The 25,701-nt window shown below is 60.2% G+C and overlaps 1 protein-coding gene across 2 annotated transcripts in view; it reads right to left on the bottom strand.

Annotated features, from left to right (window-relative positions):
* The window catches only part of LOC141058946 (uncharacterized), a 30,729-nt gene extending 5,319 nt beyond the window's left edge, over positions 1 to 25,410 (bottom strand). The window contains exons 1-4 of one of the 2 annotated variants that reach the window (XM_073555157.1): positions 25,350 to 25,410; positions 547 to 696; positions 241 to 417; positions 35 to 158 (exon numbers count right to left, since the gene is read on the bottom strand). In XM_073555157.1, coding sequence (XP_073411258.1) covers positions 35 to 158; positions 241 to 417; positions 547 to 624 — 379 coding nt within the window. In that variant the 5' untranslated portion in view covers positions 625 to 696; positions 25,350 to 25,410. The remainder of the gene's footprint in view (positions 1 to 34; positions 159 to 240; positions 418 to 546; positions 697 to 25,349) is intronic. The other variant, XM_073555158.1, reaches the window with a different exon arrangement.
* Positions 25,411 to 25,701: the final 291 nt, after the last annotated feature.

The following is a 25,701-nucleotide window of genomic DNA, read 5'->3' as shown; positions in this document are numbered from 1 at the left end:
TTATAGGCCATGTGTATTTAGTCCTGTCTATTACCTGGTGATATGAGGGGCTGGGGAACCTCCATTATGACGTCCTTGTACAGATCTCTGTGTCCTTCTAAATACTCCCACTCCTCCATGGAGAAATAGACAGCGACATCCTGACACCTTATAGGAACCTGACACATACAATGATACCGTCATCCCCCGATCCCTTCATAGTGTTACTGTATAATGTCCCAGCATTCCCAGCAGTGTCACCTCTCCAGTCAGCAGCTCAATCATCTTGTAGAGGAGTTCTAGGATCTTCTGGTTATTGATGTCCTCATGGATCAGGGGGTGAGGTGGAGGCCCCGTGATTGGGCTCAGGGGTCTTCCCCATCCCTCAGACACAGGGTCCTGACAGCGATCACTAGAGGTCTTCACCACTGTGTAATCCTGGTTATGGAGAGACACAGTAATAAATCTCACTACAGACATTCCCAGAGTCCTCACCTCTCCAGTTCTGTCCATCTGTTATTCCCATAGATAAGAATGATGTAATGTGACGTCCTCAGAATCTCTCACCTCTCCAGTGAGACGGAAGAGGATCTCTAGGGTGAGGTGTAATATCATCTCCGCCATCTTGTCTCTGTCCATATCCATCCTTGATGGGTAAATCAGGAAAATTCTCTTCTATAGAAGATCTTCACTGAGAGGATCCGATATTGTAGAGACCTGAATGAGAAGAAGATGATCCGATGTAACACCATAAGAATCCTGTGTAATAATACAATTACTGGAGATAATAAGGGAAACATATGAGGAGATTTATTATCTTACAGGGTTTAGTTTTCTTCCCTGACATCTACTAATAAAACCTATATATTTAGGCCACAGACAACAAGCAGTTTCCTCCTCGGAGTCGGCAGCTGAACACGTTCCTCATAGACTCATCTTCCATAACGCTAATTCTCGTCTCATTACCGACACTGGAATCGGCATTAGCAATACTGCAGGAGATATTCATTACACACAACATGAGAAATAACTCCTTCATGATGAGGACGACATCTTCATCTTCTACTGCGGCTCTAGAGACAGATTTGGCCAGAGTCGGTCACTGCCTCCATCCCCACCGGCCGTCTATATGAAGGTTTCCCGTCTTCCCCGCACTGGAATCTTCTCTCACGTTAGATCTCAGCTCTGAGTCACACACAGAAGTTTGAGGCTTTTAGAAAAGATTTTTAGTTTCCACAATCAACGCGGACAGAAATGATCTGATCCCAAAGTCTCCATGTACAGTGATTTATGGGGTTTATTTCTGGCCTTAGGCTTTCCTATATTACAAGAAAAATTCCAGAAAAAGCCGATATTAAAATGTTTCTAAAGAAAATTGGCTCCAACAATTCTTGGAAGAAGAAAAAACATGGAAAAAGCTGAAGGCACATTTTATAATTTTTTATCAACAAATGTTTAACCCTTTTGAGCCCCAGAACATAGATGTACACCGCAGGGACGGCACAGGAGCGGCTTCAACAAAAACCCTGACAGTTTAACCACTTGCTGCTGTGAAAAGCAAACATGACATCTAAGAAGCTGTGACAGAGTTTGGCTGAATGCCCCCCGCCTCCAAGTCCTCGATAGTATGGGGCGGCCTAGTTACTACGATACTTACATGCCTAATAATGGGGTCTGGGCTGCAATGTATGAAGGTCTATTAGGCCGGGCCAGAGGCAGCGTCCAATAAGTTACCTTATAACGCCCCCATACACATTAGACTAAAGTTCCATGAAAGCACTGATTTCGGGGGGTTTGGCCGACCATATAATGTATTTGGGGGCCTCCTGACAGATGATGTCAGGGTAGAGAAGGATCCGGCATCCTGAATTTCAGAGGATAATCCGTCTGTTCTTCCTGTAGATAATCCTCCTCTAGAGGAGTCTGGAGGCGACTCTCTCATACAGACCACAGGAAAGCTGGAATATTTGTGTATATGGGGGAGTCGGGAGAGATCGCCGTCTGCCAAATGACCGTTCAGCCAACTCTGATCTCATGTGTATGGGGCCGTTAGTATTACACTGACAGGCAGTGATGATACACGGCACTACAGTAGTACAGGGCATCACCGGAGCCATCAGAGGCTTGTATGTTGTATGATCGCACTGAACAGAGGGGTTTAAAAAAGGTTTAAAGTGGAAAAAAAAAATCACAGTTTCATCAACAAGAAATATCCGTCACTATATGGAAAGCAGAGTCACTGCACAATGTTAGTTACATCACGTCCATAACTACTTTATTATACTCTATTATCCTGTACACAGTGGAGTAGATAGAAATCACAGATCCCACAGCAATAGCTGGAATTGGACCCTTCAATGTAAAGAAAAAAAATCTCTCTATCTATATACACTGTTCAAAAAAATAAAGGGAACACTTAAACAACAGAATATAACTCCAAGTAAATCAAACTTCTGTGAAATCAAACTGTCCACTTAGGAAGCAACACTGACTGACAATCAATTTCACATGCTGCTGTGCAAATGGAATAGACAACAGATGGAAATTATTGGTAATTATCAAGACACCCTCAATAAAGGAGTGGTTCTGCAGGTGGGGACCACAGACCACATCTCAGCACCAATGGTTTCTGGCTGATGTTTTGGTCACTTTTGAATGTTGGTTGTGCTTTCACACTCGTGGTAACATGAGACGGACTCTACAACCCACACAAGTGGCTCAGGTAGTGCAGCTCATCCAGGATGGCACATCAATGCGAGCTGTGGCAAGAAGGTTTACTGTGTCTGTCAGCGTAGTGTCCAGAGGCTGGAGGTGCTACCAGGAGACAGGCCAGTACACCAGGAGATGTGGAGGGGGCCGTATGAGGGCAACAACCCAGCAGCAGGACCGCTACCTCCAACTTTGTGCAAGGAGGAACAGGAGGAGCACTGCCAGAGCCCTGCAAAATGATCTTCAGCAGGCCACAAATGTTCATGTGTCTGCACAAATGGTTAGAAACTGACTCCATGAGGACGGTCTGAGGGCCCGACGTCCACAGATGGGGGTTGTGCTCACAGCCCAACACCGTACAGGACGCTAGGCATTTGCCACAGAACACCAGGATTGGCAAATTCACCACTGGCGCCCTGTGCTCTTCACAGATGGAAGCAGATTCACATTGAGCACATGTGACAGACGTGACAGAGTCTGGAGACGCCGTGGAGAGCGATCTGCTGCCTGCAACATCCTTCAGCATGACCGGTTTGGCAGCGGTCAGTAATGGTGTGGGGTGGCATTTCTTTGGAGGCCACACGATGTTGGGCTGAGAGCACAACCCCCATGGAGACACAATTGTGCCTTTACCTGGAGATAAATTCCCAGTGGGGGCAATTTCCAAAATGCAATAACTTAAGTGGGGAATTCAGCTCTTTTCACACTTAAGGGATCTGTATATGGAGTCTACAAACTACGGAGGGGAAAATAAGGATTTGTTACGCTGACAATTTTGGGGCTAAAGTCACATTTTTGTGAGGAAAAAAAGTAAAATTGTCATTTTTTCCTTCCACATTGCTTAAATTCCTGTCACACTATCCGAATTCAGATATTGTCCTGTCAGAAAGGAGAATACAGGGAGCGAAAGGGTTAATAGGACTCACAGGAGGAACCGGCCCAGAAAGCAGAAGATCCAGGAGTGTCTGCCACATATATGACTGCTCTGTGCCCACCGGACCTGTGATGAGGTCACAGGAGGGGAGGAGTCAGGGGTCACATGATCAGGGGCCTCAGTGTGTGCAGGACTCAGTGTGCTGGAGCGCTCCCGATAATCAGCTGCGTGTGTCGCGCTGTGTGATAGTCACAGCACCTGCATGGAGGGCGACACATGCAGCTGATTATCGGGAGCGCTCCAGGGATCTGGGGTCCCGATGCAGCTATTCGGTAAGTGATATTAGCCAATAACAACTTCTCCGACGATATTCGCTCATCTCTAGTAATAACAGCTCAAAGAAATTCACCGAACTTTTCATTAAGTTTAATAGTGAGACCCTATTAAATATTGAGCACCAGCGGGACGAAGCATTGACAGCGGCATGTAAAAGTGTGGGCGCCCCGGGTCAAAATGACCGTTATTGTGAGCAGTAGTAAGATGAAGATGAAATGATCTCTAAAAGGCCGAACCTCTAAGATGACACATGGCCTTTGTATTTTAGGCAAAAGTAATAATAAAAAAAAAATATATATATAGACTTTTTACAATTTCATAATTGCAAAAAGGAAAAAGGGGCGATGCAAACCTTTGGGCACCCTTAGAGATTTGTGTACTGAGATAATTTTGATCAAGATTTCACAACTTAATTAGCTTGTTAAGGCCCCGACTCACTAAGCGATCTCGGTAGCGAGATTGCTGCTGAGTCACAACTTTTGTGACGTAACAGCGATCTCACCAGCGAGATTGCTGTGTGTGACAGCGATCAGCGAGCGGCCCCCCTGCCGGTATCGCTGATCGCTGCAAGAAATCTCTGGACATTTCTTTGGTCGCTGGTCTCCCGCTGGCCAGCACGCATCGCTGCGTGTGACAGGCGGGAGACCAGCGATCAGGTGTAAAAAATAATAAAAAAAATAAAAAATATAGTTATTCTCACCTTCCGATGTCCCGTTCAGCCATCCTGCCTCTCTCCACGCTCCGGTCCCAGTGATCCTTTGCATGAATGACCGCGAGACTTTGTTATCCCGCGAGACCGTGACATCTCGCGGTCATTCACGCAAAGGATCACTGGGACCGGAGCGTGGAGAGAGGCAGGATGGCTGAACGCGACGTCGGAAGGTGAGAATATATTTTTTATTTTGATTCTATTTTTTACAGGGATGGCCAGCGATCACATAGCAACTTACTAGCGATCCTGACACCTTGATATCGGTGTCGGGATCGCTGGTAAGTCGCTTAGTGAGACGGGGCCTTTAGGGTTATGGTGACCAGGAGCTACAGTCTGAGGAAAGGGCTAAAAAGCCTTCACTAGACCCCTGTACAGCTGTATAATGAGGCCCAGGCTTTATAGTGAAGGGACAGGAGTGAGGGCCTGTTCCCAGGAGCTACAGTCTGAGGAAAGGGCTAAAAAGCCTTCACTAGACCCCTGTACAGCTGTATAATGAGGCCCAGGCTTTATAGTGAAGGGACAGGAGTGAGGGCCTGTTCCCAGGAGCTACAGTCTGAGGAAAGGGCTAAAAAGCCTTCACTAGACCCCTGTACAGCTGTATAATGAGGCCCAGGCTTTATAGTGAAGGGACAGGAGTGAGGGCCTGTTCCCAGGAGCTACAGTCTGAGGAAAGGGCTAAAAAGCCTTCACTAGACCCCTGTACAGCTGTATAATGAGGCCCAGGCTTTATAGTGAAGGGACAGGAGTGAGGGCCTGTTCCCAGGAGCTACAGTCTGAGGAAAGGGCTAAAAAGCCTTCACTAGACCCCTGTACAGCTGTATAATGAGGCCCAGGCTTTATAGTGAAGGGACAGGAGTGAGGGCCTGATCCCAGGAGCTACAGTCTGAGGAAAGGGCTAAAAAGCCTTCACTAGACCCCTGTACAGCTGTATAATGAGGCCCAGGCTTTATAGTGAAGGGACAGGAGTGAGGGCCTGTTCCCAGGAGCTACAGTCTGAGGAAAGGGCTAAAAAGCCTTCACTAGACCTCTGTACAGCTGTATAATGAGGCCCAGGCTTTATAGTGAAGGGACAGGAGTGAGGGCCTGTTCCCAGGAGCTACAGTCTGAGGAAAGTGCTAAAAAGCCTTCACTAGACCCCTGTACAGCTGTATAATGAGGCCCAGGCTTTATAGTGAAGGGACAGGAGTGAGGGCCTGTTCCCAGGAGCTACAGTCTGAGGAAAGGGCTAAAAAGCCTTCACTAGACCCCTGTACAGCTGTATAATGAGGCCCAGGCGTTATAGTGAAGGGACAGGAGTCAGGGCCTGTTCCCATGAGCTACAGTCTGAGGAAAGGGCTAAAAAGCCTTCACTAGACCCCTGTACAGCTGTATAATGAGGCCCAGGCTTTATAGTGAAGGGACAGGAGTGAGGGCCTGTTCCCAGGAGCTACAGTCTGAGGAAAGGGCTAAAAAGCCTTCACTAGACCCCTGTACAGCTGTATAATGAGGCCCAGGCTTTATAGTGAAGGGACAGGAGTGAGGGCCTGATCCCAGGAGCTACAGACTGAGGAAAGGGCTAAAAAGCCTTCACTAGACCCCTGTACAGCTGTATAATGAGGCCCAGGCTTTATAGTGAAGGGACAGGAGTGAGGGCCTGTGTCCAGGAGCTACAGTCTGAGGAAAGGGCTAAAAAGCCTTCACTAGACCCCTGTACAGCTGTATAATGAGGCCCAGGCTTTATAGTGAAGGGACAGGAGTGAGGGCCTGATCCCAGGAGCTACAGACTGAGGAAAGGGCTAAAAAGCCTTCACTAGACCCCTGTACAGCTGTATAATGAGGCCCAGGCTTTATAGTGAAGGGACAGGAGTGAGGGCCTGTGCCCAGGAGCTACAGTCTGAGGAAAGGGCTAAAAAGCCTTCACTAGACCCCTGTACAGCTGTATAATGAGGCCCAGGCTTTATAGTGAAGGGACAGGAGTGAGGGCCTGTGTCCAGGAGCTACAGTCTGAGGAAAGGGCTAAAAAGCCTTCACTAGACCCCTGTACAGCTGTATAATGAGGCCCAGGCTTTATAGTGAAGGGACAGGAGGGAGAAAAGTGGGGAAAGGAGCCAGAAGAGCCGGACTGCCCATCACTAACCTGCAGAGCCGCACTCCACATATATGGCTGCTCTGTGCACAGGACCTGTGATGAGGTCACAGGAGGGGTGGAGTCATGGGTCACATGATCAGGGGCCTCAGAGTGTGCAGGACTCTGCTGTGCTGGTTGTCATGGTGCCGGATGAGGGGAAGTTTGTGTGGGGTCAGGAGGGGTTTACAGGGTGGATGTAGCAGAGCCGTGTGTGTACGAGGTGTACGGAGCGGAGCCGCGTGTGTACGAGGTGTACGGAGCGGAGCCGCGTGTGTACGAGGTGTACGGAGCGGAGCCGCGTGTGTACGAGGTGTACGGAGCGGAGCCGCGTGTGTGCGAGGTGTACGGAGCGGAGCCGTGTGTGTGCGAGGTGTGTGGAGCCCTGTGTGTACGAGGTGTGCGGAGCGGAGCGGAGCCGTGTGTGTACGAGGTGTACGGAGCAGAGCCGTGTGTGTACGAGGTGTGCGGAGCGGAGCCGTGTGTACGAGGTGTACGGAGCGGAGCCGAGTGTGTACGAGGTGTGCGGAGCGGAGCCCTGTGTGTACGAGGTGTACGGAGCGGAGCCGCGTGTGTACGAGGTGTACGGAGCGGAGCCGCGTGTGTGCGAGGTGTACGGAGCGGAGCCGCGTGTGTGCGAGGTGTACGGAGCAGAGCCGCGTGTGTGCGAGGTGTACGGAGCGGAGCCGCGTGTGTGCGAGGTGTGCGGAGCGGAGCCGCGTGTGTGCGAGGTGTACGAAGCGGAGCCGCGTGTGTGCGAGGTGTACGAAGCGGAGCCGCGTGTGTGCGAGGTGTACGGAGCGGAGCCGTGTGTGTGCGAGGTGTACGGAGCGGAGCCGCGTGTGTGCGAGGTGTACGAAGCGGAGCCCTGTGTGTACGAGGTGTACGGAGCGGAGCCGTGTGTGTGCGAGGTGTACGGAGCGGAGCCGTGTGTGTACGAGGTGTACGGAGCGGAGCCGCGTGTGTACGAGGTGTACGGAGCGGAGCCGCGTGTGTACGAGGTGTACGGAGCGGAGCCGCGTGTGTGCGAGGTGTACGGAGCGGAGCCGTGTGTGTGCGAGGTGTGTGGAGCCCTGTGTGTACGAGGTGTGCGGAGCGGAGCGGAGCCGTGTGTGTACGAGGTGTACGGAGCAGAGCCGTGTGTGTACGAGGTGTGCGGAGCGGAGCCGTGTGTGTACGAGGTGTACGGAGCGGAGCCGAGTGTGTACGAGGTGTGCGGAGCGGAGCCCTGTGTGTACGAGGTGTACGGAGCGGAGCCGCGTGTGTACGAGGTGTACGGAGCGGAGCCGCGTGTGTGCGAGGTGTACGGAGCGGAGCCGCGTGTGTGCGAGGTGTACGGAGCAGAGCCGCGTGTGTGCGAGGTGTACGGAGCGGAGCCGCGTGTGTGCGAGGTGTGCGGAGCGGAGCCGCGTGTGTGCGAGGTGTACGAAGCGGAGCCGCGTGTGTGCGAGGTGTACGAAGCGGAGCCGCGTGTGTGCGAGGTGTACGGAGCGGAGCCGCGTGTGTGCGAGGTGTACGGAGCGGAGCCGCGTGTGTGCGAGGTGTACGGAGCGGAGCCGCGTGTGTGCGAGGTGTACGGAGCGGAGCCGCGTGTGTGCGAGGTGTGCGGAGCGGAGCCGCGTGTGTGCGAGGTGTGCGGAGCGGAGCCGTGTGTGTACGAGGTGTGCGGAGCGGAGCCGTGTGTGTACGAGGTGTACGGAGCAGAGCGGTGTGTGTACGAGGTGTACGGAGCGGAGCCGTGTGTGTACGAGGTGTGCGGAGCGGAGCCCTGTGTGTACGAGGTGTACGGAGCGGAGCCGTGTGTGTACGAGGTGTGCGGAGCGGAGCCCTGTGTGTACGAGGTGTACGGAGCGGAGCCGTGTGTGTGCGAGGTGTGCGGAGCCCTGTGTGTACGAGGTGTGCGGAGCGGAGCCCTGTGTGTAAGAGGTGTGCGGAGCGGAGCCGTGTGTGTACGAGGTGTACGGAGCAGAGCCGTGTGTGTACGAGGTGTACGGAGCGGAGCCGTGTGTCTACGAGGTGTACGGAGCGGAGCCGTGTGTGTACAAGGTGTACGGAGCGGAGCCGCGTGTGTGCGAGGTGTAAGGAGCGGAGCCGCGTGTGTGCGAGGTGTACGGAGCGGAGCCGCGTGTGTGCGAGGTGTGCGGAGCGGAGCCGCGTGTGTGCGAGGTGTGCGGAGCGGAGCCGCGTGTGTGCGAGGTGTGCGGAGCCCTGTGTGTGCGAGGTGTGCGGAGCCCTGTGTGTACGAGGTGTGCGGAGCGGAGCCCTGTGTGTAAGAGGTGTGCGGAGCGGAGCCGTGTGTGTACAAGGTGTACGGAGCGGAGCCGTGTGTGTACGAGGTGTACGGAGCGGAGCCGTGTGTGTACGAGGTGTGCGGAGCGGAGCCCTGTGTGTAAGAGGTGTGCGGAGCGGAGCCCTGTGTGTAAGAGGTGTGCGGAGCGGAGCCCTGTGTGTACGAGGTGTACGGAGCAGAGCCGCGTGTGTACGAGGTGTACGGCGCGGAGCCGCGTGTGTACGAGGTGTATGGAGCGGAGCCCTGTGTGTACGAGGTGTACGGAGCGGAGCCGTGTGTGTACGAGGTGTGCGGAGCGGAGCCCTGTGTGTACGAGGTGTACGGAGCGGAGCCGTGTGTGTACGAGGTGTACGGAGCGGAGCCGTGTGTGTACGAGGTGTACGGAGCGGAGCCGCGTGTGTACGAGGTGTACGGCGCAGAGCCGCGTGTGTACGAGATGTACGGAGCGGTGCCGCGTGTGTACGAGGTGTACGGAGCGGAGCCGCGTGTGTGCGAGGTGTACGGAGCGGAGCCGCGCGTGTGCGAGGTGTGCGGAGCCCTGTGTGTACGAGGTGTGCGGAGCGGAGCCCTGTGTGTAAGAGGTGTGCGGAGCGGAGCCGTGTGTGTACGAGGTGTACGGAGCAGAGCCGTGTGTGTACGAGGTGTACGGAGCGGAGCCGTGTGTGTACGAGGTGTGCGGAGCGGAGCCCTGTGTGTACGAGGTGTACGGAGCAGAGCCGCGTGTGTACGAGGTGTACGGAGCGGAGCCCTGTGTGTACGAGGTGTACGGAGCGGAGCCGTGTGTGTACGAGGTGTGCGGAGCGGAGCCCTGTGTGTACGAGGTGTACGGAGCGGATCCGTGTGTGTGCGAGGTGTGCGGAGCCCTGTGTGTACGAGGTGTGCGGAGCGGAGCCCTGTGTGTAAGAGGTGTGCGGAGCGGAGCCGAGTGTGTACGAGGTGTACGGAGCAGAGCCGTGTGTGTACGAGGTGTACGGAGCGGAGCCGTGTGTCTACGAGGTGTACGGAGCGGAGCCGTGTGTGTACAAGGTGTACGGAGCGGAGCCGCGTGTGTGCGAGGTGTAAGGAGCGGAGCCGCTTGTGTGCGAGGTGTGCGGAGCGGAGCCGCGTGTGTGCGAGGTGTGCGGAGCGGAGCCGCGTGTGTGCGAGGTGTGCGGAGCGGAGCCGCGTGTGTGCGAGGTTTGCGGAGCCCTGTGTGTACGAGGTGTGCGGAGCGGAGCCCTGTGTGTAAGAGGTGTGCGGAGCGGAGCCGTGTGTGTACAAGGTGTACGGAGCAGAGCCGTGTGTGTACGAGGTGTACGGAGCGGAGCCGTGTGCGTACGAGGTGTGCGGAGCGGAGCCCTGTGTGTAAGAGGTGTGCGGAGCGGAGCCCTGTGTGTACGAGGTGTACGGAGCAGAGCCGCGTGTGTACGAGGTGTACGGCGCGGAGCCGCGTGTGTACGAGGTGTACGGAGCGGAGCCCTGTGTGTACGAGGTGTACGGAGCGGAGCCGTGTGTGTACGAGGTGTGCGGAGCGGAGCCCTGTGTGTACGAGGTGTACGGAGCGGAGCCGTGTGTGTACGAGGTGTGTGGAGCGGAGCCCTGTGTGTACGAGGTGTACGGAGCGGAGCCGCGTGTGTACGAGGTGTACGGCGCAGAGCCGCGTGTGTACGAGATGTACGGAGCGGTGCCGCGTGTGTACGAGGTGTACGGAGCGGAGCCGTGTGTGTGCGAGGTGTACGGAGCGGAGCCGCGTGTGTGCGAGGTGTACGGAGCGGAGCAGCGTGTGTACGAGATGTACGGAGCCGCGTGTGTACGAGGTGTACGGAGCGAAGCCGCGTGTGTACGAGGTGTACGGAGCGGAGCCGTGTTTACGAGGTGTACGGAACGGAGCCGCGTTTACGAGGTGTAGGAAGCGGAGCCGCGTGTGTACGAGGTGTACGGAGCGGAGCCGCGTGTGTGCGAGGTGTACGGAGCGGAGCCGCGTGTGTACAAGGTGTACGGAGCGGAGCCGCGTGTGTACGAGGTGTACGAAGCGGAGCCGTGTGTGTGCGAGGTGTACGGAGCGGAGCCGCGTGTGTGCGAGGTGTACGGAGCGGAGCCGCGTGTGTGCGAGGTGTGCGGAGCGGAGCCACGTGTGTGCGAGGTGTGCGGAGCCCTGTGTGTACGAGGTGTGCGGAGCGGAGCCCTGTGTGTAAGAGGTGTGCGGAGCGGAGCCATGTGTGTACGAGGTGTACGGAGCAGAGCCGTGTGTGTACGAGGTGTACGGAGCGGAGCCGTGTGTCTACGAGGTGTACGGAGCGGAGCCGTGTGTGTACAAGGGGTACGGAGCGGAGCCGCGTGTGTGCGAGGTGTACGGAGCGGAGCCGCGTGTGTGCGAGGTGTACGGAGCGGAGCCGCGTGTGTGCGAGGTGTGCGGAGCGGAGCCACGTGTGTGCGAGGTGTACGGAGCGGAGCCGCGTGTGTGCGAGGTGTGCGGAGCGGAGCCGCGTGTGTGCGAGGTGTGCGGAGCGGAGCCGCGTGTGTGCGAGGTGTGCGGAGCGGAGCCGCGTGTGTGCGAGGTGTGCGGAGCCCTGTGTGTACGAGTTGTGCGGAGCGGAGCCCTGTGTGTAAGAGGTGTGCGGAGCGGAGCCGTGTGTGTACGAGGTGTACGGAGCAGAGCCGTGTGTGTACGAGGTGTACGGAGCGGAGCCGTGTGTGTACGAGGTGTGCGGAGCGGAGCCCTGTGTGTACGAGGTGTACGGAGCAGAGCCGCGTGTGTACGAGGTGTACGGCGCGGAGCCGCGTGTGTACGAGGTGTACGGAGCGGAGCCCTGTGTGTACGAGGTGTACAGAGCGGAGCCGTGTGTGTACGAGGTGTGCGGAGCGGAGCCCTGTGTGTACGAGGTGTACGGAGCGGAGCCGTGTGTGTACGAGGTGTGTGGAGCGGAGCCCTGTGTGTACGAGGTGTACGGAGCGGAGCCGCGTGTGTACGAGGTGTACGGCGCAGAGCCGCGTGTGTACGAGATGTACGGAGCGGTGCCGCGTGTGTACGAGGTGTACGGAGCAGAGCCGCGTGTGTACGAGGTGTACGGAGCTGAGCCGCGTGTGTACGAGGTGTACGGAGCGGAGCCGCATGTGTACGAGGTGTACGGAGCGGAGCCGCGTGTGTACGAGGTGTACGGAGCGGAGCCGCGTGTGTGCGACGTGTGCGGAGCCCTGTGTGTACGAGGTGTGCGGAGCGGAGCCCTGTGTGTAAGAGGTGTGCGGAGCGGAGCCGTGTGTGTACAAGGTGTACGGAGCAGAGCCGTGTGTGTACGAGGTGTATGGAGCGGAGCCGTGTGTGTACGAGGTGTGCGGAGCGGAGCCCTGTGTGTAAGAGGTGTGCGGAGCGGAGCCCTGTGTGTACGAGGTGTACGGAGCAGAGCCGCGTAGCCGCGTGTGTACGAGGTGTACGGAGCGGAGCCCTGTGTGTACGAGGTGTACGGAGCGGAGCCGTGTGTGTACGAGGTGTACGGAGCGGAGCCGTGTGTGTACGAGGTGTGCGGAGCGGAGCCCTGTGTGTACGAGGTGTGCGGAGCGGAGCCCTGTGTGTACGAGGTGTACGGAGCAGAGCCGCGTGTGTACGAGGTGTACGGCGCGGAGCCGCGTGTGTACGAGGTGTACGGAGCGGTGCCGCGTGTGTACGAGGTGTGCGGAGCGGAGCCGTGTGTGTACGAGGTGTACGGAGCGGAGCCGTGTGTGTACGAGGTGTGTGGAGCGGAGCCCTGTGTGTACGAGGTGTACGGAGCGGAGCCGCGTGTGTACGAGGTGTACGGCGCAGAGCCGCGTGTGTACGAGATGTACGGAGCGGTGCCGCGTGTGTACGAGGTGTACGGAGCGGAGCCGGGTGTGTGCGAGGTGTACGGAGCGGAGCCGCGTGTGTGCGAGGTGTACGGAGCGGAGCCGCGTGTGTGCGAGGTGTACGGAGCGGAGCCGCGTGTGTGCGAGGTGTGCGGAGCGGAGCCGCGTGTGTGCGAGGTGTGCGGAGCGGAGCCACGTGTGTGCGAGGTGTGCGGAGCCTTGTGTGTACGAGGTGTGCGGAGCGGAGCCCTGTGTGTAAGAGGTGTGCGGAGCGGAGCCATGTGTGTACGAGGTGTACGGAGCAGAGCCGTGTGTGTACGAGGTGTACGGAGCGGAGCCGTGTGTCTACGAGGTGTACGGAGCGGAGCCGTGTGTGTACAAGGTGTACGGAGCGGAGCCACGTGTGTGCGAGGTGTACGGAGCGGAGCCGCGTGTGTGCGAAGTGTACGGAGCGGAGCCGCGTGTGTGCGAGGTGTACGGAGCGGAGCCGCGTGTGTGCGAGGTGTGCGGAGCGGAGCCGCGTGTGTGCGATGTGTACGGAGCGGAGCCGCGTGTGTGCGAGGTGTGCGGAGCGGAGCCGCGTGTGTGCGAGGTGTGCGGAGCGGAGCCGCGTGTGTGCGAGGTGTGCGGAGCGGAGCCGCGTGTGTGCGAGGTGTGCGGAGCCCTGTGTGTACGAGGTGTGCGGAGCGGAGCCCTGTGTGTAAGAGGTGTGCGGAGCGGAGCCGTGTGTGTACGAGGTGTACGGAGCAGAGCCGTGTGTGTACGAGGTGTACGGAGTGGAGCCGTGTGTGTACGAGGTGTGCGGAGCGGAGCCCTGTGTGTACGAGGTGTACGGAGCAGAGCCGCGTGTGTACGAGGTGTACGGAGCGGAGCCCTGTGTGTACGAGGTGTACGGAGCGGAGCCGTGTGTTTACGAGGTGTGCGGAGCGGAGCCCTGTGTGTACGAGGTGTACGGAGCGGAGCCGTGTGTGTGCGAGGTGTGCGGAGCCCTGTGTGTACGAGGTGTGCGGAGCGGAGCCCTGTGTGTAAGAGGTGTGCGGAGCGGAGCCGTGTGTGTACGAGGTGTGCGGAGCGGAGCCGTGTGTGTACGAGGTGTACGGAGCGGAGCCGCGTGTGTGCGAGGTGTGCGGAGCGGAGCCGCGTGTGTGCGAGGTGTGCGGAGCGGAGCCGCGTGTGTGCGAGGTGTGCGGAGCGGAGCCGCGTGTGTGCGAGGTGTGCGGAGCCCTGTGTGTACGAGTTGTGCGGAGCGGAGCCCTGTGTGTAAGAGGTGTGCGGAGCGGAGCCGTGTGTGTACGAGGTGTACGGAGCAGAGCCGTGTGTGTACGAGGTGTACGGAGCGGAGCCGTGTGTGTACGAGGTGTGCGGAGCGGAGCCCTGTGTGTACGAGGTGTATGGAGCGGAGCCGTGTGTGTACGAGGTGTGTGGAGCGGAGCCCTGTGTGTACGAGGTGTACGGAGCGGAGCCGCGTGTGTACGAGGTGTACGGCGCAGAGCCGCGTGTGTACGAGATGTACGGAGCGGTGCCGCGTGTGTACGAGGTGTACGGAGCGGAGCCGTGTGTGTGCGAGGTGTACGGAGCGGATCCGCGTGTGTGCGAGGTGTACGGAGCGGAGCAGCGTGTGTACGAGGTGTACGGAGCCGCGTGTGTACGAGGTGTACGGACCGAAGCCGCGTGTGTACGAGGTGTACGGAGCGGAGCCATGTTTACGAGGTGTACGGAACAGAGCCGCGTTTACGAGGTGTACGGAGCGGAGCCGCGTGTGTACGAGGTGTACGGAGCGGAGCCGCATGTGTGCGAGGTGTACGGAGCGGAGCCGCGTGTGTACAAGGTGTACGGAGCGGAGCCGCGTGTGTACGAGGTGTACGAAGCGGAGCCGCGTGTGTGCGAGGTGTACGGAGCGGAGCCGCGTGTGTGCGAGGTGTACGGAGCGGAGCCGCGTGTGTGCGAGGTGTGCGGAGCGGAGCCGCGTGTGTGCGAGGTGTGCGGAGCGGAGCCACGTGTGTGCGAGGTGTGCGGAGCCCTGTGTGTACGAGGTGTGCGGAGCGGAGCCCTGTGTGTACGAGGTGTACGGAGCAGAGCCGTGTGTGTACGAGGTGTACGGAGCGGAGCCGTGTGTGTACGAGGTGTGCGGAGCGGAGCCCTGTGTGTACGAGGTGTACGGAGCGGAGCCGTGTGTGTACGAGGTGTGTGGAGCGGAGCCCTGTGTGTACGAGGTGTACGGAGCGGAGCCGCGTGTGTACGAGGTGTACGGCGCAGAGCCGCGTGTGTACGAGATGTACGGAGCGGTGCCGCGTGTGTACGAGGTGTACGGAGCGGAGCCGTGTGTGTGCGAGGTGTACGGAGCGGATCCGCGTGTGTGCGAGGTGTACGGAGCGGAGCAGCGTGTGTACGAGGTGTACGGAGCCGCGTGTGTACGAGGTGTACGGAGCGAAGCCGCGTGTGTACGAGGTGTACGGAGCGGAGCCATGTTTACGAGGTGTACGGAACAGAGCCGCGTTTACGAGGTGTACGGAGCGGAGCCGCGTGTGTACGAGGTGTACGGAGCGGAGCCGTGTGTGTACGAGGTGTGCGGAGCGGAGCCCTGTGTGTAAGAGGTGTGCGGAGCGGAGCCCTGTGTGTAAGAGGTGTGCGGAGCGGAGCCCTGTGTGTACGAGGTGTACGGAGCAGAGCCGCGTGTGTACGAGGTGTACGGCGCGGAGCCGCGTGTGTACGAGGTGTATGGAGCGGAGCCCTGTGTGTACGAGGTGTACGGAGCGGAGCCGTGTGTGTACGAGGTGTGCGGAGCGGAGCCCTGTGTGTACGAGGTGTACGGAGCGGAGCCGTGTGTGTACGAGGTGTACGGAGCGGAGCCGTGTGTGTACGAGGTGTACGGAGCGGAGCCGCGTGTGTACGAGGTGTACGGCGCAGAGCCGCGTGTGTACGAGATGTACGGAGCGGTGCCGCGTGTGTACGAGGTGTACGGAGCGGAGCCGCGTGTGTGCGAGGTGTACGGAGCGGAGCCGCGCGTGTGCGAGGTGTGCGGAGCCCTGTGTGTACGAGGTGTGCGGAGCGGAGCCCTGTGTGTAAGAGGTGTGCGGAGCGGAGCCGTGTGTGTACGAGGTGTACGGAGCAGAGCCGTGTGTGTACGAGGTGTACGGAGCGGAGCCGTGTGTGTACGAGGTGTGCGGAGCGGAGCCCTGTGTGTACGAGGTGTACGGAGCAGAGCCGCGTGTGTACGAGGTGTACGGAGCGGAGCCCTGTGTGTACGAGGTGTACGGAGCGGAGCCGTGTGTGTACGAGGTGTGCGGAGCGGAGCCCTGTGTGTACGAGGTGTACGGAGCGGATCCGTGTGTGTGCGAGGTGTGCGGAGCCCTGTGTGTACGAGGTGTGCGGAGCGGAGCCCTGTGTGTAAGAGGTGTGCGGAGCGGAGCCGAGTGTGTACGAGGTGTACGGAGCAGAGCCGTGTGTGTACGAGGTGTACGGAGCGGAGCCGTGTGTCTACGAGGTGTACGGAGCGGAGCCGTGTGTGTACAAGGTGTACGGAGCGGAGCCGCGTGTGTGCGAGGTGTAAGGAGCGGAGCCGCTTGTGTGCGAGGTGTGCGGAGCGGAGCCGCGTGTGTGCGAGGTGTGCGGAGCGGAGCCGCGTGTGTGCGAGGTGTGCGGAGCGGAGCCGCGTGTGTGCGAGGTTTGCGGAGCCCTGTGTGTACGAGGTGTGCGGAGCGGAGCCCTGTGTGTAAGAGGTGTGCGGAGCGGAGCCGTGTGTGTACAAGGTGTACGGAGCAGAGCCGTGTGTGTACGAGGTGTACGGAGCGGAGCCGTGTGCGTACGAGGTGTGCGGAGCGGAGCCCTGTGTGTAAGAGGTGTGCGGAGCGGAGCCCTGTGTGTACGAGGTGTACGGAGCAGAGCCGCGTGTGTACGAGGTGTACGGCGCGGAGCCGCGTGTGTACGAGGTGTACGGAGCGGAGCCCTGTGTGTACGAGGTGTACGGAGCGGAGCCGTGTGTGTACGAGGTGTGCGGAGCGGAGCCCTGTGTGTACGAGGTGTACGGAGCGGAGCCGTGTGTGTACGAGGTGTGTGGAGCGGAGCCCTGTGTGTACGAGGTGTACGGAGCGGAGCCGCGTGTGTACGAGGTGTACGGCGCAGAGCCGCGTGTGTACGAGATGTACGGAGCGGTGCCGCGTGTGTACGAGGTGTACGGAGCGGAGCCGTGTGTGTGCGAGGTGTACGGAGCGGAGCCGCGTGTGTGCGAGGTGTACGGAGCGGAGCAGCGTGTGTACGAGATGTACGGAGCCGCGTGTGTACGAGGTGTACGGAGCGAAGCCGCGTGTGTACGAGGTGTACGGAGCGGAGCCGTGTTTACGAGGTGTACGGAACGGAGCCGCGTTTACGAGGTGTAGGAAGCGGAGCCGCGTGTGTACGAGGTGTACGGAGCGGAGCCGCGTGTGTGCGAGGTGTACGGAGCGGAGCCGCGTGTGTACAAGGTGTACGGAGCGGAGCCGCGTGTGTACGAGGTGTACGAAGCGGAGCCGTGTGTGTGCGAGGTGTACGGAGCGGAGCCGCGTGTGTGCGAGGTGTACGGAGCGGAGCCGCGTGTGTGCGAGGTGTGCGGAGCGGAGCCACGTGTGTGCGAGGTGTGCGGAGCCCTGTGTGTACGAGGTGTGCGGAGCGGAGCCCTGTGTGTAAGAGGTGTGCGGAGCGGAGCCATGTGTGTACGAGGTGTACGGAGCAGAGCCGTGTGTGTACGAGGTGTACGGAGCGGAGCCGTGTGTCTACGAGGTGTACGGAGCGGAGCCGTGTGTGTACAAGGGGTACGGAGCGGAGCCGCGTGTGTGCGAGGTGTACGGAGCGGAGCCGCGTGTGTGCGAGGTGTACGGAGCGGAGCCGCGTGTGTGCGAGGTGTGCGGAGCGGAGCCACGTGTGTGCGAGGTGTACGGAGCGGAGCCGCGTGTGTGCGAGGTGTGCGGAGCGGAGCCGCGTGTGTGCGAGGTGTGCGGAGCGGAGCCGCGTGTGTGCGAGGTGTGCGGAGCGGAGCCGCGTGTGTGCGAGGTGTGCGGAGCCCTGTGTGTACGAGTTGTGCGGAGCGGAGCCCTGTGTGTAAGAGGTGTGCGGAGCGGAGCCGTGTGTGTACGAGGTGTACGGAGCAGAGCCGTGTGTGTACGAGGTGTACGGAGCGGAGCCGTGTGTGTACGAGGTGTGCGGAGCGGAGCCCTGTGTGTACGAGGTGTACGGAGCAGAGCCGCGTGTGTACGAGGTGTACGGCGCGGAGCCGCGTGTGTACGAGGTGTACGGAGCGGAGCCCTGTGTGTACGAGGTGTACAGAGCGGAGCCGTGTGTGTACGAGGTGTGCGGAGCGGAGCCCTGTGTGTACGAGGTGTACGGAGCGGAGCCGTGTGTGTACGAGGTGTGTGGAGCGGAGCCCTGTGTGTACGAGGTGTACGGAGCGGAGCCGCGTGTGTACGAGGTGTACGGCGCAGAGCCGCGTGTGTACGAGATGTACGGAGCGGTGCCGCGTGTGTACGAGGTGTACGGAGCAGAGCCGCGTGTGTACGAGGTGTACGGAGCTGAGCCGCGTGTGTACGAGGTGTACGGAGCGGAGCCGCATGTGTACGAGGTGTACGGAGCGGAGCCGCGTGTGTACGAGGTGTACGGAGCGGAGCCGCGTGTGTGCGACGTGTGCGGAGCCCTGTGTGTACGAGGTGTGCGGAGCGGAGCCCTGTGTGTAAGAGGTGTGCGGAGCGGAGCCGTGTGTGTACAAGGTGTACGGAGCAGAGCCGTGTGTGTACGAGGTGTATGGAGCGGAGCCGTGTGTGTACGAGGTGTGCGGAGCGGAGCCCTGTGTGTAAGAGGTGTGCGGAGCGGAGCCCTGTGTGTACGAGGTGTACGGAGCAGAGCCGCGTAGCCGCGTGTGTACGAGGTGTACGGAGCGGAGCCCTGTGTGTACGAGGTGTACGGAGCGGAGCCGTGTGTGTACGAGGTGTACGGAGCGGAGCCGTGTGTGTACGAGGTGTGCGGAGCGGAGCCCTGTGTGTACGAGGTGTGCGGAGCGGAGCCCTGTGTGTACGAGGTGTACGGAGCAGAGCCGCGTGTGTACGAGGTGTACGGCGCGGAGCCGCGTGTGTACGAGGTGTACGGAGCGGTGCCGCGTGTGTACGAGGTGTGCGGAGCGGAGCCGTGTGTGTACGAGGTGTACGGAGCGGAGCCGTGTGTGTACGAGGTGTGTGGAGCGGAGCCCTGTGTGTACGAGGTGTACGGAGCGGAGCCGCGTGTGTACGAGGTGTACGGCGCAGAGCCGCGTGTGTACGAGATGTACGGAGCGGTGCCGCGTGTGTACGAGGTGTACGGAGCGGAGCCGGGTGTGTGCGAGGTGTACGGAGCGGAGCCGCGTGTGTGCGAGGTGTACGGAGCGGAGCCGCGTGTGTGCGAGGTGTACGGAGCGGAGCCGCGTGTGTGCGAGGTGTGCGGAGCGGAGCCGCGTGTGTGCGAGGTGTGCGGAGCGGAGCCACGTGTGTGCGAGGTGTGCGGAGCCTTGTGTGTACGAGGTGTGCGGAGCGGAGCCCTGTGTGTAAGAGGTGTGCGGAGCGGAGCCATGTGTGTACGAGGTGTACGGAGCAGAGCCGTGTGTGTACGAGGTGTACGGAGCGGAGCCGTGTGTCTACGAGGTGTACGGAGCGGAGCCGTGTGTGTACAAGGTGTACGGAGCGGAGCCACGTGTGTGCGAGGTGTACGGAGCGGAGCCGCGTGTGTGCGAAGTGTACGGAGCGGAGCCGCGTGTGTGCGAGGTGTACGGAGCGGAGCCGCGTGTGTGCGAGGTGTGCGGAGCGGAGCCGCGTGTGTGCGATGTGTACGGAGCGGAGCCGCGTGTGTGCGAGGTGTGCGGAGCGGAGCCGCGTGTGTGCGAGGTGTGCGGAGCGGAGCCGCGTGTGTGCGAGGTGTGCGGAGCGGAGCCGCGTGTGTGCGAGGTGTGCGGAGCCCTGTGTGTACGAGGTGTGCGGAGCGGAGCCCTGTGTGTAAGAGGTGTGCGGAGCGGAGCCGTGTGTGTACGAGGTGTACGGAGCAGAGCCGTGTGTGTACGAGGTGTACGGAGTGGAGCCGTGTGTGTACGAGGTGTGCGGAGCGGAGCCCTGTGTGTACGAGGTGTACGGAGCAGAGCCGCGTGTGTACGAGGTGTACGGAGCGGAGCCCTGTGTGTACGAGGTGTACGGAGCGGAGCCGTGTGTTTACGAGGTGTGCGGAGCGGAGCCCTGTGTGTACGAGGTGTACGGAGCGGAGCCGTGTGTGTGCGAGGTGTGCGGAGCCCTGTGTGTACGAGGTGTGCGGAGCGGAGCCCTGTGTGTAAGAGGTGTGCGGAGCGGAGCCGTGTGTGTACGAGGTGTGCGGAGCGGAGCCGTGTGTGTACGAGGTGTACGGAGCGGAGCCGCGTGTGTGCGAGGTGTGCGGAGCGGAGCCGCGTGTGTGCGAGGTGTGCGGAGCGGAGCCGCGTGTGTGCGAGGTGTGCGGAGCGGAGCCGCGTGTGTGCGAGGTGTGCGGAGCCCTGTGTGTACGAGTTGTGCGGAGCGGAGCCCTGTGTGTAAGAGGTGTGCGGAGCGGAGCCGTGTGTGTACGAGGTGTACGGAGCAGAGCCGTGTGTGTACGAGGTGTACGGAGCGGAGCCGTGTGTGTACGAGGTGTGCGGAGCGGAGCCCTGTGTGTACGAGGTGTATGGAGCGGAGCCGTGTGTGTACGAGGTGTGTGGAGCGGAGCCCTGTGTGTACGAGGTGTACGGAGCGGAGCCGCGTGTGTACGAGGTGTACGGCGCAGAGCCGCGTGTGTACGAGATGTACGGAGCGGTGCCGCGTGTGTACGAGGTGTACGGAGCGGAGCCGTGTGTGTGCGAGGTGTACGGAGCGGATCCGCGTGTGTGCGAGGTGTACGGAGCGGAGCAGCGTGTGTACGAGGTGTACGGAGCCGCGTGTGTACGAGGTGTACGGACCGAAGCCGCGTGTGTACGAGGTGTACGGAGCGGAGCCATGTTTACGAGGTGTACGGAACAGAGCCGCGTTTACGAGGTGTACGGAGCGGAGCCGCGTGTGTACGAGGTGTACGGAGCGGAGCCGCATGTGTGCGAGGTGTACGGAGCGGAGCCGCGTGTGTACAAGGTGTACGGAGCGGAGCCGCGTGTGTACGAGGTGTACGAAGCGGAGCCGCGTGTGTGCGAGGTGTACGGAGCGGAGCCGCGTGTGTGCGAGGTGTACGGAGCGGAGCCGCGTGTGTGCGAGGTGTGCGGAGCGGAGCCGCGTGTGTGCGAGGTGTGCGGAGCGGAGCCACGTGTGTGCGAGGTGTGCGGAGCCCTGTGTGTACGAGGTGTGCGGAGCGGAGCCCTGTGTGTACGAGGTGTACGGAGCAGAGCCGTGTGTGTACGAGGTGTACGGAGCGGAGCCGTGTGTGTACGAGGTGTGCGGAGCGGAGCCCTGTGTGTACGAGGTGTACGGAGCGGAGCCGTGTGTGTACGAGGTGTGTGGAGCGGAGCCCTGTGTGTACGAGGTGTACGGAGCGGAGCCGCGTGTGTACGAGGTGTACGGCGCAGAGCCGCGTGTGTACGAGATGTACGGAGCGGTGCCGCGTGTGTACGAGGTGTACGGAGCGGAGCCGTGTGTGTGCGAGGTGTACGGAGCGGATCCGCGTGTGTGCGAGGTGTACGGAGCGGAGCAGCGTGTGTACGAGGTGTACGGAGCCGCGTGTGTACGAGGTGTACGGAGCGAAGCCGCGTGTGTACGAGGTGTACGGAGCGGAGCCATGTTTACGAGGTGTACGGAACAGAGCCGCGTTTACGAGGTGTACGGAGCGGAGCCGCGTGTGTACGAGGTGTACGGAGCGGAGCCGCATGTGTGCGAGGTGTACGGAGCGGAGCCGCGTGTGTACAAGGTGTACGGAGCGGAGCCGCGTGTGTACGAGGTGTACGAAGCGGAGCCGCATGTGTGCGAGGTGTACGGAGCGGAGCCGCGTGTGTGCGAGGTGTACGGAGCGGAGCCGCGTGTGTGCGAGGTGTGCGGAGCGGAGCCGCGTGTGTGCGAGGTGTGCGGAGCGGAGCCACGTGTGTGCGAGGTGTGCGGAGCCCTGTGTGTACGAGGTGTGCGGAGCGGAGCCCTGTGTGTACGAGGTGTGCGGAGCGGAGCCCTGTGTGTAAGAGGTGTGCGGAGCGGAGCCATGTGTGTACGAGGTGTACGGAGCAGAGCCGTGTGTGTACGAGGTGTACGGAGCGGAGCCGTGTGTCTACGAGGTGTACGGAGCGGAGCCGCGTGTGTACAAGGTGTACGGAGCGGAGCCGCGTGTGTGCGAGGTGTACGGAGCGGAGCGGCGTGTGTGCGAGGTGTGCGGAGCGGAGCCACGTGTGTGCGAGGTGTGCGGAGCGGAGCCCTGTGTGTAAGAGGTGTGCGGAGCGGAGCCATGTGTGTACGAGGTGTACGGAGCAGAGCCGTGTGTGTACGAGGTGTACGGAGCCGTGTGTCTACGAGGTGTACGGAGCGGAGCCGCGTGTGTGCGAGGTGTACGGAGCGGAGCCGCGTGTGTGCGAGGTGTGCGGAGCGGAGCCACGTGTGTGCGAGGTGTGCGGAGCGGAGCCCTGTGTGTAAGAGGTGTGCGGAGCGGAGCCATGTGTGTACGAGGTGTACGGAGCAGAGCCGTGTGTGTACGAGGTGTACGGAGCGGAGCCGTGTGTCTACGAGGTGTACGGAGCGGAGCCGCGTGTGTACAAGGTGTACGGAGCGGAGCCGCGTGTGTGCGAGGTGTACGGAGCGGAGCCGCGTGTGTGCGAGGTGTACGGAGCGGAGCCGCGTGTGTGCGAGGTGTGCGGAGCGGAGCCACGTGTGTGCGAGGTGTACGGAGCGGAGCCGCGTGTGTGCGAGGTGTGCGGAGCGGAGCCGCATGTGTGCGAGGTGTGCGGAGCGGAGCCGCGTGTGTGCGAGGTGTGCGGAGCGGAGCCGCGTGTGTGCGAGGTGTGCGGAGCCCTGTGTGTACGAGGTGTGCGGAGCGGAGCCCTGTGTGTAAGAGGTGTGCGGAGCGGAGCCGTGTGTGTACGAGGTGTACGGAGCAGAGCCGTGTGTGTACGAGGTGTACGGAGCGGAGCCGTGTGTGTACGAGGTGTGCGGAGCGGAGCCCTGTGTGTACGAGGTGTACGGAGCAGAGCCGCGTGTGTACGAGGTGTACGGAGCGGAGCCCTGTGTGTACGAGGTGTACGGAGCGGAGCCGTGTGTGTACGAGGTGTGCGGAGCGGAGCCCTGTGTGTACGAGGTGTACGGAGCGGAGCCGTGTGTGTGCGAGGTGTGCGGAGCCCTGTGTGTACGAGGTGTGCGGAGCGGAGCCCTGTGTGTAAGAGGTGTGCGGAGCGGAGCCGTGTGTGTACGAGGTGTACGGAGCAGAGCCGTGTGTGTACGAGGTGTACGGAGCGGAGCCGTGTGTCTACGAGGTGTACGGAGCTGAGCCGTGTGTGTACAAGGTGTACGGAGCGGAGCCGCGTGTGTGCGAGGTGTAAGGAGCGGAGCCGCGTGTGTGCGAGGTGTACGGAGGGAAGCCGCGTGTGTGCGAGGTGTGCGGAGCGGAGCCGCGTGTGTGCGAGGTGTGCGGAGCGGAGCCGCGTGTGTGCGAGGTGTGCGGAGCCCTGTGTGTACGAGGTGTGCGGAGCGGAGCCCTGTGTGTAAGAGGTGTGCGGAGCGGAGCCGTGTGTTTACAAGGTGTACGGAGCAGAGCCGTGTGTGTACGAGGTGTACGGAGCAGAGCCGTGTGTGTACGAGGTGTACGGAGCGGAGCCGTGTGTCTACGAGGTGTACGGAGCTGAGCCGTGTGTGTACAAGGTGTACGGAGCGGAGCCGCGTGTGTGCGAGGTGTAAGGAGCGGAGCCGCGTGTGTGCGAGGTGTACGGAGGGAAGCCGCGTGTGTGCGAGGTGTGCGGAGCGGAGCCGCGTGTGTGCGAGGTGTGCGGAGCGGAGCCGCGTGTGTGCGAGGTGTGCGGAGCCCTGTGTGTACGAGGTGTGCGGAGCGGAGCCCTGTGTGTAAGAGGTGTGCGGAGCGGAGCCGTGTGTGTACAAGGTGTACGGAGCAGAGCCGTGTGTGTACGAGGTGTACGGAGCGGAGCCGTGTGTGTATGAGGTGTGCGGAGCGGAGCCCTGTGTGTAAGAGGTGTGCGGAGCGGAGCCTTGTGTGTACGAGGTGTACGGAGCAGAGCCGCGTGTGTACGAGGTGTACGGCGCGGAGCCGCGTGTGTACGAGGTGTACGGAGCGGAGCACTGTGTGTACGAGGTGTACGGAGTGGAGCCGTGTGTGTACGAGGTGTGCGGAGCGGAGCCCTGTGTGTACGAGGTGTACGGAGCGGAGCCGTGTGTGTACGAGGTGTACGGAGCGGAGCCGCGTGTGTGCGAGGTGTGCGGAGCGGAGCCACGTGTGTACGAGGTGTACGGAGCGGAGCCGCGTGTGTACGAGGTGTACGGAGTGGAGCCGCGTGTGTACGAGGTGTACGGAGCGGAGCCGCGTGTGTACGAGGTGTACGGAGCGGTGCCGCGTGTGTACGACGTGTACGGAGGGGAGCCGCGTGTGTACGAGGTGTACGGAGCGGAGCCGCGTGTGTACGAGGTGTACCGAGCGGAGCCGCGTGTGTACGAGATGTACGTAGCGGAGCCGCGTGTGTACGAGGTGTACGGAGCGGAGCAGCGTGTGTACGAGGTGTACGGAGCCGCGTGTGTACGAGGTGTACGGAGCGAAGCCGCGTGTGTACGAGGTGTACGGAGCGGAGCCGTGTTTACGAGGTGTACGGAACAGAGCCGCGTTTACGAGGTGTACGGAGCGGAGCCGCGTGTGTACGAGGTGTACGGAGCATAGCCCTGTGTGTACGAGGTGTATGGAGCGGAGCCCTGTGTGTACGAGGTGTACGAAGCGGAGCCGTGTGTGTATGAGGTGTATGGAGCGGAGCCCTGTGTGTACAAGGTGTACGGAGCCGAGCCGTGTGTGTACGAGGTGTAAGGAGCGGAGCCGTGTGTACGAGGTGTACGGAGCAGAGCCGTGTGTACGAGGTGTACGGAGCAGAGCCGTGTGTACGAGGTGTACGGAGTAGAGCCCTGTGTGTACGAGGTGTAAGGAGCGGAGCCATGTGTATGAGGTGAAATGTTTTATAATCAAATTTTTAAATTTCACAGAGTAAAATGGAGCCACAATTTCCACAGAAATTTCTCCATAAACCTGAGGTCAGGAATGTCTGCACACGGCCGGGCTCCAATTGGGAGTCACTGTTTTGCTTTTGGAGCACTAATTTGGCAGTCCTCTCTTGTGGGGGCCAGTTGTAAAGCCCCCGATTTTTGTGGACAACATACAATGCCTAAAATGACACCATTTCATACACTGTTCCCATCAGGGAAGTCATCTAAGGGTGTAATGGGCATTTTTATCTTACAGGTGTCACTGATTCCTTTACCACTTGCTGTGAAGATAATATTACATGTGTTCCGAGGTGCAGCGCGGGGTTCAGCTCAGGGACATCTGAGTGGGCTCCTAATCAGGTGTTATAGTGGTCCCTCACATGCCCTCTCAGCGCCTCCTTACTCACTATGGTCACTGCAGCTTCTCAGCATGTTGCCTCCATTTAGCCTTGGGGGGATTGGCCAGTCTCTACAGGAATGTAACCCTGCTGTGTCCTTGACAGATTAGGTTCCCCAGCCTATCCCATGCCGGCAGGTCCTATATTAGGCAGCTCCACCATCCGCTCTCTGCTGGATGTTGGTTCCTAGGCAGTTCACTTTGCCTGTTGTACCTCACACTCGAGTCTCTGACCCACCTATCCGCTGAGGTAGTCTTGGGGACTACCCTGGAGTAGTTCCTGGTGTCTACCGGCTGTCCATCCTATCCTCTCCACCAGTAGCTCTAGTGAAGACCTGGTGGACACCCAGTTACACCTCTCT

Source organism: Dendrobates tinctorius, unplaced genomic scaffold, assembly GCF_039654945.1.
Source record: "Dendrobates tinctorius isolate UK_male_01 unplaced genomic scaffold, ASM3965494v1 ptg000221l, whole genome shotgun sequence".
NCBI classification, from domain to species: Eukaryota; Metazoa; Chordata; class Amphibia; order Anura; family Dendrobatidae; genus Dendrobates; species Dendrobates tinctorius.
This window is presented reverse-complemented; position numbering and strand designations above follow the sequence as displayed.